Source organism: Varanus komodoensis, unplaced genomic scaffold, assembly GCF_004798865.1.
Source record: "Varanus komodoensis strain SLA01 unplaced genomic scaffold, ASM479886v1 scaffold25, whole genome shotgun sequence".
NCBI lineage: Eukaryota > Metazoa > Chordata > Lepidosauria > Squamata > Varanidae > Varanus > Varanus komodoensis.
Genome location: NW_025335661.1, coordinates 9,328,267 through 9,341,901, shown reverse-complemented (window position 1 = coordinate 9,341,901; position 13,635 = coordinate 9,328,267). Strand labels below are relative to the sequence as shown.

The 13,635-nt window shown below is 40.5% G+C and overlaps 1 protein-coding gene across 3 annotated transcripts in view; it reads right to left on the bottom strand.

The window, feature by feature from the left end:
- RASA2 (RAS p21 protein activator 2) overlaps positions 1-12,380 on the bottom strand; it is a 46,339-nt gene extending 33,959 nt beyond the window's left edge. Inside the window, exons 1-3 of one of the 3 annotated variants that reach the window (XM_044432707.1) lie at positions 12,236-12,380; positions 2,335-2,452; positions 407-510 (exon numbers count right to left, since the gene is read on the bottom strand). In XM_044432707.1, coding sequence (XP_044288642.1) covers positions 407-510; positions 2,335-2,452; positions 12,236-12,299 — 286 coding nt within the window. In that variant the 5' untranslated portion in view covers positions 12,300-12,380. Of the gene's footprint in view, positions 1-406; positions 511-2,334; positions 2,453-5,332; positions 5,379-11,402; positions 12,137-12,235 lie in introns of those variants that run through there. The other 2 variants (XM_044432709.1, XM_044432708.1) reach the window with 2 other exon arrangements.
- Between the last annotated feature and the right edge of the window lie 1,255 nt (positions 12,381-13,635).

Genomic DNA, 13,635 nt, shown 5'->3' with positions numbered 1-13,635 from the left:
TTCCTGCATTCCAGACTACTGGTCATGCTGGCTAAGGAATGAGAACTGAAATCAAATAACTGGAGTGGACCTGCTGGAGAAGGCTGCATGACAGCATATATACTAAGCAATTTTCCTCAAATGCAGTCTAAGAACAGCTGCTTGGGAGCAGGGGGATATTTCTATCTCTATTTGAAACTGTAGGATGACCGACATTTTAGAATGAAATGCTTGTCTGTGGGACCAGTGGATCATTTGGAAACTCAAAAGATTGAAGGCTGGGAAAGAGTGGGTCTGATCTATTATCTGCGAAGAACAATATATGAAATAAGTATATTTCAAGGATATGACTGCCTATGGTTTTGAATTATTCTACTTCTAACAAAATCACTGTTAACTTTTCTAATTAAAAGATGTTGCTTCTTACCTATACGTAGGTCCTTCTGTAAAACATTTTTGTCATAAATATAGAATGATAAACACTGGAATAGCCTTGGTATTTCAAAGTAGAACTCCTCTCCAAAAAATGGGCTGGAGGAAAAAAGCAAAATAACTGATCAGGCTATAACTGGTATTCACCATTAGATTTACGTATTGTCTGAATCAATTAATGCCCCTTTTGGAAATACCAGAAACTGTCCAATGAGAAGCAAAGCAGCCAGAACTGAAGCTGAACCCCATACAAGGCTTTGTCTGCAATTTGGCTATGGAGAAGCAGATAGCATTTCTTAAATAATGTGTTCTCTCTTCCTCTCAATTAAGATAGAAGAGGAGGAGTGCGGAATGGCTGACAGATCATTGGACAGATTTTATTAGGGGTCCCTTAATTACTGTGGTTTGAAGGATGAGGTGGCTATTCTTTCAACAACACTAGGCTTCATAATTAAGCTACTCTCCTGCTGCACAAGCCTAGTCCCTGCACCAATCCTTCTGAAGTACTCCAGGCTTCTTGCCAAAGGATATTTACATGCTGAGTGTCATTTTAACACAAACTGCTCCACCCAAAATGTAGGGGACAGAAAGGGAAGCAAATCACTCACCTTAACCCCCAAAGTTTGAGGACTCCCCCTCTGTATAAACTCCTGTTCTTCTAAAATATTGCTGCTTTTTTACTTAGAATCAACTATATGCTATCTGTCATTTTCAGAAGACTGTTCCCAAAGGAACTTACTATATGTCTGTATCACCCACAAAATGTAAAGGCTACTCTTGAACAGTATTCACTGCAAACCTTAATCTGAAACTTGACAGGTTCAAACCCCTCAGAGGGAAAACTATCCCTCTAAATATTATCCATTTTCGCCAAGAACCATTACTGTCAATTCCCTTAAAATAAATTTGGGATATAGTACCAAAAAAGGATACCTATTTTTCTGAATTTTGACATGCATAATATTCTCCCAAGGTTATTTTAAGTATGCTAATCTCCTTAACTTCTAAACAACAAAAATGTTACAGTCATTTTGATTATAATAGCCAAAGGGAGCTTCTTATCTCTAAATCTCTACTCCTAGTTCAGTACCCAAAACAAAGATGATGGCCTCCAAACTGATCCAAGCAGAACCAGACCATTTTCTAAAGTGCTAAATTGTGGTCTGAGTCAAAACTTGTTGTCATTGTACCCACATTGTGTCTCCTAGTCATGCTAATTTTTGATGTTTTTGGAGCCTAGCTGAAGGTGAGGAAAGTTCACACAGTAGCTATTCTCCTGTCGTCTGTTTGGAATGTGTAAGTGACCAAATGGAGATGATGCTCTCCTATGTGACTTTGCCATGGAAAAAGAAGTCTGGAAAAAAATTAGCCTCAGGCTCATGTGTTCACCTCTGCAATGGCTACAGGTGGAGTTCAGAAGCTTCTCCTTCCATTTTAAATGAAGTTTTCCATGGTGTCTAAACCAGGACAAACTGTGGTTAATCTTAACTATGTTTAACTAATAATAGTTTATGAAGCTAGCTTACTTCTACTCACCACAATTAATCATTGTTTAGGGTTTGGACAACATGATAAATTGGGAAAGTGCTAAGACAGAAACAGAAGCTTATAATTTCATATTTACTGCTATAATGAAGGAGGAAGTCTGTGTGTTTTTGTAACACTAAGCAATGGTTTAGCATCATGCCCAAGTGCAACCACTGTTCCACTGCTGTACTAGTGTGTACATTATATAACTGTTTCTCAAACCAAACACTAGTTTCAAAAGCTAAGCCAAAATGGAGAATGTAGCAACAAAAATTAGAGGTTAGAGTAAAGCCCACTTCCTCTGATGTTTTAGAAGTTAAGAGACTTGTTGATATCACATTTTAACCAGAAACTGTTTTCTCATTCTAAGTAAGCCTACCATGATAAAGAGCTTACCTTAAAGACTTCTCTACCACCTGAGTGCGGTAAACCTCTTCTTGATCCAAATTGATTGTGCAAAAGCAGTCTCTCATTTTGTTTGGTCCTGAGTGCGGCACTAAGTTTTTGGCTTGACCTAGTGACAAAGTAAAATAGTTGCAAATGAATCTGGAAAAAAATAATGTAATACATGTATACAACTATTCAGAGCCACAGTATAGAGCTCTAATTCAGAAAGAAAAGCTACAGACAGTAAAGACTACTGCATTCTTGCCTAAGAAAAAATGTTATCACAAATCAGCATAGCACAAGAAGTTGTTATACTATAGCAACTGGGAAAATTTAGGCATATAAAAGGAGCTCTACTGTGATATTTTGTCATTGCCTCACATTTGCTTCTTCCTTTTACAGCAGGAGCAACCTCCTCCAGAATATCACCACATAAAAAGAACAGGTTCATTACTGACCTAAAAGAAAAGGTTCCACCCACAGCCTCATTAACATCACTGCAAGACCTGCACTGTTCTTAGAGTGGAATCCCACCCTGATAACTGGTTAGTCTTGATACTGACACACTTGCACTGAATGTGATATGACAATAAAAAACACACCTCAGAATCTCACTTAAGGGTCAACCATCTCCTACTATTTTTTCAACGAACAGAACACAGTTTAGTAGTCTTTTCTAGAGTTCTTGGTAACATGTTTTGTCCTTATTCTATGTTTTCAGTGATAAAATATGCAGTTTTCTGAACTGTATTAGCAAATGATTAGCCTTCTGAGTTGCTCACACATTCAGGTCAAGTAGATGACTTCTGCAAAAATGTAAGCATTAATTTATAGATTCTTGCATAAATATTTCCTTCTCCCTGACTTTTTCACATTTTGTGGTGTTCCAACCTAGAACTAAAATAGATTTAACTGACACAGTTACCACTTGATGTGCATGATACTCAACATTGTGAATATGCAAAATATTTTTATTCTGACACAAAAGTAAACAAAAGCTGGAGAGATTGGCGGGCAAGATGGGAAAAGCTGTCCAAGGGGTAACCATCACCTGGACGCTCCACAAAGCAGGGTTTTATGAAAGGGTGAAGAAAACCACTGAGAAATAAACTCATATTGAAACAGATTTGGAGTTTGTAAAAAGTCATGTAAGAGATATAGCAGACATGTGGGAAAAGGTTCCCTGGTCTGATGAAATGGAGCTGTTTGGCTTTCTTGAAAGATGCTATGAGGATCTGTGGCAGAACTTGAGTGTTGCTGTTAACCAATGGTTCCCTATTCAGTCCTACAGAGCCAGAGCAATGGTGCCACAGACAAGCATTGCAGGACCCAGATGCGCAACACTGCTAGAGACTTACTGAAGATGATTCACAGCTCTAATAGCTGACAAAAATGTTTCTACCAAGTACTCATTCAAGGGGATAAATACTCATGAAACCAACAAATGCCAATTTGTTTTTGTTTACTTAACTTCTGTGCCATGATAAAAAAGAAGCATCTTCACAGCACTGAGCATCTTGAGTACATCAAATGGTAACAATGCTACATCAATCCATTGCAATTCCAGCTTATAACACAGCAAAATGTGAAAAGTCAAAGGGGTTGTGCGAATATTTCTGCAAGGCACTGTAACACTCTTCAGAAAAATATGCTAACAAGTTCCTATCCAGGCTAATTTATGTAAATCATTTAACAAAGATATTTACCTATAAGCAAATTCTACACATTTTCAAGATATATCAGGCAAGGTGGTACTAAAAAGGTGACTGGTGACAAGGGGAGCTGGAGGGTAGGCTGATTATATGTTGTAGTAGGCTTCCTGCATTATCAAAACCTTAAGGTGATATCAAGGATGGATGCAGACATTCAAACTGGACTCTGACAGATGTGATCATTTCAGTGCCCCAAGGATGGTGGGTAGAAACAATTACCAGCCAGTTTCAAAACCTCTGTTTACAAAAATAAAAAATCCAGTGCTTAATTTAGGGCAAACCAAATAAGTTCCTTGAGCACAGAATTAGCCATTAAATAAGCAGTCTTTATATGAACAAAGTTAGAAATAAATTTAGATACTGTGCTGGAAGTCCCAAAAATTTGCACAACTTTTGTGATCTTTGTATTGGCCTAATAAAGATAGCCCATCACATGGATTCTAGCATTATTTCAAATTGGGGAAGCTTAGGAGCTTATTTAGCATTTCTTAATGGGAAGACTGGTAATGGTGGACAAATTCCCTTACAGCAACCTGGCATACCACCCATTGAACTTGCCCTGTTTCAGTTACAGCAAAGTATTGGGTCATATTCTCTGATCAAGCAAGGCAACAGGGAGACCCAACAGAGAGCACTAGTGCCTCTAAGTAAGTTATTCACACTCTCTAAAACAAATGTTAGGATGCAACAAAAATGATTCGGGGACTGGAGGCAAAGCCCTATGAGAAAAGATTGAGAGAACTGGATATGTTCAGCCTCAGGAGGAGAAGACTGAGGGGAGATATGATAGCACTCTACAAGTACCTTAAAGGCTGTCACAAAGAGAAAACACAAGATCTCTTCTCATTCATTCCAGAGTGCAGGACATGGAAAGAAACCACACTTAAACTAGACACCAGGAAGAATTTCCTGACTGTCACAGCAGTATGACTATTACCTGGGCTCTTGTCAGCTAAGGAATTCCTCAGTATTTCAGAGTATAGAATCCTAGAACAGTAGAGTTGGAAGGGGCCAGAAGGACACCGAATCCAACCCCTTGCTATTGCAGGACACTAAATTACACCATTCCATTTAGATGACTATCCAAATAGTTTTTTAATGTCTCCAGTAAGGAAGTAGGACTGAAAACCATAGTTTTATGAAAAGTAATTTTAACTACAATGTCTCCATGAGCCTATATAGGTACTGTTCACAGCACTCATACAAACATTACGCACACAGAGATGCTCATTTATGTACATTAGCATACATACTATATAAGGAAAGCTTTAAAGGATAACTGGAAAATTTCCTACTTGTTTCCCATGTGATATCTGGAAGCAGCATTAAAATTACAGACTTTCACAGGTTAAAGGAATTCCTATCCTCCTGGTGGTTAGTGAACAGGTACACATGGGAAAAAAGATGTATTTAATATAGAGTTCCAGACTGCTTGAAAAATGCTTGAGGTGCATTCTTAACAGACCACTTGACAAAATGCATTTGTTATAAAAATCAACACATATAATTACATATTTTTCTTCTTTGCCACCAGAGTCAAAGCCAGTAAATGAATTAGTAGACTGCACTGGAGCAATATCATGAAAATCAAAGGTCATAGGCCTTTATTATTAATTTGATTATTCAGACTTGGTCAAAATGGCTTAAATCATCAGAAAAAATAAAGTGCAAAGCCAAATATCATCTTAAACAGTTACACAACCATAATGGACTACCTGAATGGAGCTCACGGACTACTAGTGGACCATAGTCACAGTCTGAGATCTTTTAATAGGGCACAGTTCAATTTTAAAGAAACAACAATTAGGGTACTAACTTTGTGTACACAAAGGAATCAGAATCTTAGAGGTCTCAACTGCAAAAAGATTGTGGAGGCTCATGTGCACACATTAGTATTGCACAGATTCAGACTCCATTTGGGAGGAATCCTGTGAAGGCTTTCCTTGATATAATATGGCTATTCTACCTGAACACCTGCAACAGAGTTTCAAGCAACTCAAATTGCAATCAGCCAACTGCCAATAGTTTTTACTTCAGGCTATAATATATTGGGAAATTGGAAGGAGCTGTTTCTCTAGAGCAAAAAAAGCCTTTTAAAACTCAACAGTTTTTGCCTGTGAGAGGTAGGCATCCACTTTGGCCATGACATTGGGGAAAGCAAACACAAAGGATGCACCTGTACTTTCTCTTATGTGCAACATCTGGATTGACCCTTATTTTTTAGTTTCTGAAATATGAGCAGCTTTTTAATCTACTATTTCTGAAATGCATACAACAAATAGCTCTTAAGACACATCAGTATCCAATTCATTGCTATAAAGATTACTTCCCATTCCCCTACAAATATCCTGGAGCAAAACTGCTTTCTTCATATTCCCTTAAAAGGAAAAGGTATGCACATGAAAGACAATTAATCCCTTTAAGTCAAAGCTAATTTGGCATCAATTAAAGCACTGCATCAAGGTACTCGTAAAGAAAAATGACTGAATTGTGAAGCCTGAGACTCAAATTTTAGCTAAATATAAAACACATATTAATCTAGACATTCCACTAGGTTGCATCCAATGGTACTGTTCCACCAGTGGAAAGGAAACTGTTGGTTTAATGAATTTCCCTTTTCTCCCTGCATGACCTAAATTTTCTTTGGAGAAGTGGAAATTTCTCCAGAGCATATTTGGAGTGTGCATGCAAGGGCTGCCAAGGGGAGGAGAAATTGCATTGCATGACTTGACTTCTACTTGTGCAACTGTTGGTTACAACCCATTAAATACAATAGGATTTATTTTCAGGTACGCATATAAGTACCTGAAGCAAACAAGTCTCTCCCTGCTCAGTCATTCCTCAAGGTAATACTGGTTTTATAATCACTCAAGGAATACTGAGATAATGGGTAGGCTCACAGATAATACTAAACCATACCATACAGTTACTGTGGGGCATGGTTTCTTACCTTGGGTTCTGGATTTTTAGACACTCAGTCACATGGTTTTCACCATCCTTTCTCCTAATGATGGCTAGTATCTGTCAGGACGTAGGCCTGGTGGCCAGGACCCTGGTTCTGGCCACCAGGGTTCCATCTGGTGGCCAGAACCAGAATGCCCACCTCGGTATTTGCAGGATCTGTCCTATGCCCTGCTGGAGCTCTCAGCCTCATGAGGAACATCAGCTGGGAAGCATGAGGGAAGAGCTATATAAGAGCAAGTGCTATCCTTCAGAACTTGCCTCAGCAACACAGGTCTTCTAGTTGATGCAGTGCAGGCACATGCATGAACAGACCCTGCCTCAGCAATACATGTCTTCCCACTAGCTGTAGTGTTCCATTCCTGCACCTTGCCTGACCTTTGCCATGTATCTTGGCTTGCTGTGTTTTTCTGAGTATGTGTACCTGCTTGGGAAAGTTTCTTGGCTGGCTGTTGGGAACATGCTTGTATTGTAGCTGTGGTGGGAAGTTAGTGGACAGCAGGGCTTGTTGACAATCCCAAGGAACATCAGGGACAAGATAGGAATAGAGTGGAAGGCAGGAGATAGCAAGAGACATGGGCTTCGCAGGGAGGACTCTCCTGGCAATGCCTGTGAGCAGCCTGTGTGCTCCTCTTGTGAAGCGCAACTTTCATAAGAGAAGAATGTTAGCAGAGCAAAGGCATAGCAATTTCAAAGTGCTGCTCAAGTAAACTGCAGCAACCAGACAGGAGCACTAAGCATGACCATCTACAAGATTGATGCTGGAGGCAGCACTGACACTGAGATCCCAAAGCTGCAAGTGGTATTGGGAGGGCAGACCAGCCAATCACAACATGGCTTCAGCTGCCTCAGCAGCTGCTAATCAGATCTGGACAGTAATGCAGGCTGAGCATCTGCTGCAGCTACTTTTGTCATAAAATTTGCTGGTGGAAATGTGGAAACTGGATTCAGATACACAAAACAAGCTATGGTGAAGTGTGGAAACTATACAACAAACCACTGTTTCTCTCTGTGGTTCCACAAAGGCCATGCTTATCACACATCACCACTAATGCTGGGTTCCTATGTATCAAGCCATGCCATGCTGGCTTTCATTATGGCTTGTTGAGACATGTTAAACCACCAAATATGTGAAGTGCTTTTAAACAATTAGAAAAAGGGTGCGCATGTTAACACACACAAACTATATACATACCAAGTATGGCTATAACAGGTGGCAAACACAAGTTTGTGTCTATATGTCCTGCCTGTACTCATTGATCCCTTGGTAAACTAATGCATATATTAGTTTGATGTTTTTAGCACATTTTGGAATGCACTGCTCTCACAAGGCAGCTTACAATACTACAAAATGATGAGCATGGAACTACAATTAAATACAGATACACAAACACAAGTAACAGAAGGGAATGATTTTAAAGCATCAAATGTCGACTGGAACAAATGTGTCCTCAGGTTTGGTTTTTGTTTTTTAAAATCCAGCAATGATTAAACCATATGTCCACCGTGAAAGCCCTATTCTTTGTACCAACCAGATCAATAGCTGTTGCTATTAAGAACTATAGTGCTGATCTTAATGCACAGGCATGCTCATGCAGGTGCAGGCAGTCCTTCAAATACCATGGGTCCAAACCATTCAGGGTGCTAAAGGCCAAAACCAGCACCTATGAGTCATGCCTGGAAACTAACAGGCAGTCAATGTAAACAATACAGGAATATGATATAAAGATGAGCCAGATGACCTGGCTCCCATAAACATTCCATTCAATGTATTCTGGATCCATCTTCAAGAAGAGCCCCACATGGAGCACACTGCAGTTATCTAATCTGGTTGCAGCTAAGGCATGTATTGCTGTGGCTTGGTTAACTTTCTTTAGCTGGCTTTTAATTACTGGACCAGCTTAAACTCCTGGCAAATTATACCACCTGCACATTCACAGAAAGCTCTGAACCCAGGAACAGTCCCAGAGTACATAATGACCCTTTGGTGCAGGTGGAAGGAGAATAATAAGTAGGGAGGTGGACATTTTGGTTCTTATAGGTTACTGGAGAATGGATTTAAATACAGTAAAAAAAATAAAAGACTTTCCTTTTAATGACAAGTAATTGCTTTCATTTATTAAATTGCAAATTCCTTCAGATAATTCAAGGAGATGTTGAAACTGTAGTTCTGGAAAGGTGAAAATATATTGAATTTTTATTCTATCAATCTAGTAAATGTATTTAATTGGTTGGTAGTCCTAAAGCAATGTTCTATAGTTAACATTTCATGAAAATAACTAGGTAAGTTTTTAGACACTTCAGAAGCATATGAGATCTTTAACATAGATTCTTTCAAAATAAAGTTTTCATTAAAATATTTTTCTGCAAGAATTTAAGTTATGGTGGATGAATCTGAGGGATAGATATCATGTTTAACGCTGAAATTATACTTCCCTTTTATAGTTAATGTTGTGTTCAACTGAACCATTATGAAATCTAGTTCCGCATCAAAATGGAAGTTCTAGAGAATGACTTTGCAGCATCTATAAGACTGAATAAAGGAGTGAGAAAGGAAGTGGGTTACGTCTGACTTACATGAATGTACTTCGATCTCTCCCACCTTCGGAAAACCACTACATCCTGTTTGTTCTAGTTGCTCTAAAATCTACGTCAGGCCTGTAACATACTCATTTTTTTGTCCCATATATATTAGAATACTTGCTTTGAGATTTGCTAGTTTCTCAAGTTTGTACATTTCTTTACCACATTTGGTCCATCTAACACCGCTCTTGTAGCATGATATACTAAGTGATCACTTCCAAAACATCCTGCACTAACCTCCTTTTACATCACATTTCACAAAGATTTTATACACTACACTTCTGTCCATTGGTTGGTTTGAGACACAAAGTGAAACACATTTCATGAACATTTTCATTCCAAGTGATGTCTGTGATGCCTCCAAATTGAAATATTTTCCTCCTAAAAAAAGATTTTCCCATCAATTAGCTAGAACTTCCCCTAGATACAAGTGCACCTGCCTAGCTGCTTAGCCAGTTACAGCTACAGCCCATCCCATCAGCTTATGTACACTTTCAAGTCTTTTCTATACTTATTTCCACTGTAATGTAAAATAAATACAAGAGACTATTTGTCTGTAGTATCAGTAATAGATGGACTCCAAGTATCTAATACTATTTGACATGACAAGGTATAATTAACAATCATGGAAAGAAGAGATCCCTAAAGTATCCAGTAGCTTCTGTGGACAGGTTTCATATCACCCAGGTGGTGCATCATTCCCAAGTTCACTTTCCTTCAAACTATGTTTGACCACTGTACATTCCCAATTCACTTACTGGTAATATACAAGATATTTACACTCTGTCACCCTATGTCTAAAATTGTGCAGGAAGCTGCAAACTCCTCATTCAGAGACTTGTTCAAATGCTCCAACTGTCGCAATTTCCTGCATTTAAACAGTGTTTGACCCACATGAGACAACAGAGAAGAACATATCTATTACTGTTTTCCATGGATCATGAGTGATCCACTTCTACCAGTACATACTGATCTTCCTTATTTATTGATTGGCAGGCTCAAATCCAGGAAACCCTCACTGGCAATTGCACAACATCTGTATAATAACTTATACATCAATTCCTAATGAAAAACTAAATGGACTGTTGAATACCCATGAATACCCAGAAACAGGTAGACATTTAGTTGATCCCACTCAAGTACCAGGTTTTGATTTATCCCGCCAGTACTGGACAACTCTGAACAGGATTCATTCTTCACAATGCATCTGCCAGGAACTCACTGCATAAATAGGATATAGCTCCCATCCTTCAGTGCAACTGTGGGTTCCCATGTCAAACTGTACACCATATTATGACCGGCTGTAAAGCCAAGGGCATACACAGGCCCAGTGTCTGACTTTGTTCACATAAACAATGCTGTGCTTCAATGGCCTAGACATCATTGTCTGAATAGAGATCTTTTTAATGTTTATATTTTAAACATGTTTTTAACCTTGTTCAAATGCTAATATATCTCAAGTCCATGTATCACAAGCCATATGCTAAATAAATCAATAAACCAACTGTTTTCTATGGATATACCAAGGACTTCAGACATACTTCTCCCCTTGTTCACCAAAGTCACTCTGAAACAACATCTACAGTCAAATAAAACTCAATTCTGTAACCTACCTTTGGCATTAGATGGGCTCTGTGTGTGTGCATGCTGCTAGAATATAGCTCTGAACACCATAAAGTATTGTGTAAATATGAAATATTAAGAAAAGAGATTTACAAGGGCTCCCTCACACATAGCACTGTAGATCAAGAACTAGAATACATACAATACTAAGTGCACTCATAACCAGCAAGTATTTGCAAACTGGACAGACATGCACACCTTTGATAGCCAGGACTGGGCAAAGCACAGGCTGCCAAAATACTCTTCTGATAACGAACAGGAAATACAAGTGAGTTTCATCCAATGCAGAGTCAACGGGTTGTCTTCCTTACCCCCTCCTCTTCTGAAACCCTTGTGCTCACTACAATGTACAATTCGTAATTCACACTCCCAGCAGCTCCCTTAAATAGGCAGTTACTCCCCACAGGCACACCCGGTTTAGCTCGTATGGATCTACTTCAGCTACTGGGCGGTATATAAATTGTTGATTAATGGATACACTTTATTACATCGCAATGCCTTCACTCGTCGCCTATACAGCAAAGTGTTCCTTCGGGAAGTCACCTATGCTCATCACTCCTTTCACTTCAAGCCCCTTCTCAGCTTCCCACTCCCTTTTCTCCGCCCTTCTGTTCGTGTTTTCCATCACGGCCGCCCGCAGGTGTGCTTCCCCGCATGACTCACCACCACTCTCTACAAAGACCACCCACCCTTCTCCCGGCTCTCTTAGCTACCCTTTGCCTTCGCCCTGAGGCAAAACAACCCCCCCCCCAGCACCCCTGAGGAGAGGGGAGGAAAACGGCAGACACAACAGCATAACCAAGGCACAGGGCAATAGCAGCAAGGGCTGGACGACTGCGGCGGGTGAGTCAGTGAAGCCGCCCCGAGGCAAAGGCCCTATCTTCTTCCGGTTCTGCACTCGCAGTCCCGTCCCGTCCCGTCCGGTCCGTCCCAACCCCCTCCCTCCTGCTTCTTTTCACACAGAGAGACAAGCACTCACACGTACACAAACACACGGGCACTGTTTCATTCGGCCCCTCCCCATGACTCACAAATCTTCCCGCGGAGGGTCTGCAGCACCCGCACCTCTTCGTCACCCCCTTCGCCAGTCGCCATGACCGGGGGCCGCCCACTGTGCGGCGCACGACCGAAGAAAAAAGCAGACGCCCGTCACACGCGGTCCTTCCACTAACCCAACTGTGTACGGACGTCCGAAACGACTCAGGAGGCCACGCCCACTCTTTCCCTTCCCCCGCCTTCTGTCACTGGTTAGGAAAGTCGAGGGCGGGGCGTTGGGTGTTGGCTGCGCATGCGTACGCGCTCGAGAAAGGGAGAATTCTCTCAGGCGTTGCTTGCATCGAGTTAGGTGTGGCTGACAGGAAGGCTTTCCTTTAGTCGCCAACCATCACTTCAGTGAAGATTAGAACTCTCCCGCGTAATCAGTACGCGCCAAGAAGCTAGAAAGGGAAAGGGGGGGGTACTTGTTTATTTAAGTAAAGATTTTTTTTTAAAAAAACCTTAACATAGGTCTTGTGGCATAGCCATATATGATTACACTTACGGCATAATAAATCGTTTAGGCTTTAAAATGCTCCCCAAATTCTTGTTATTTTTGCTAAAGATTTGGACTCTAAGTAGCCTGCCTTGTCTGTGCCTCACTAGTAGAGGAGCCGCGTCGCTTGCAAAAGGTTGCAGGTTTGATTCCTGCGTCTCAGTGCTTGCAGCAGCTCCTGCCTGAACACCTGGAGAACTGCTGCCAGTTACTGACAACAGGACTGGCTTACATGGATCGGTTAGACTACGTTATATTGATCTGACTCTGTATATGGCAGCTTGCTATGTTCTTTTTTGCTTTGCAGTATGGAGTCGAAATGTATTTTCCAGTACATTGTTAGGGGAGCATGCACAACTTCCAAACAAAGAACAAAAGTGTATGAAATGTGAATGTATGTCGGGGAGAAGCCTAGATGCCTTTTGTTTTGCTCCAAGTGTTTAGTGCAAAGGTCTCTGTCTCTACTATGGTCCTTTTCTTTCACTCTATTAACAGTTTGTTGGATACTGATTTAGACACAGAATCATAGATCCTGAAAAGGATGCTCATTGTAGAGGCAATGCTATACTTGGTCTGTGTCCAGGCTTAATTTGTATTGATGCTCATTTAGATTCATATCAGTGTCTGGCATACTGTGGCATTTGGCAGGAGCCCCATGCCATTACCAGCATGCACAAGTGAGTGAGGGGAGGCTGGTAGCTTCTGCAGAGCTACTACAGGACGGGAGGGAGGGAAGATATTAGAGGAGTACTTAGGGCAGCAATGAATATGAAGCCAGGCCTAATTTACAGCCAGTACTTCATCTCAAAACTGGGGCTTCCATTGCCCTGGGAGATTTCCTCCTTATCCACCCACAATGTTAGAGCCATGATGATAAAAGGTCAAGCCTATTTCTTTTGA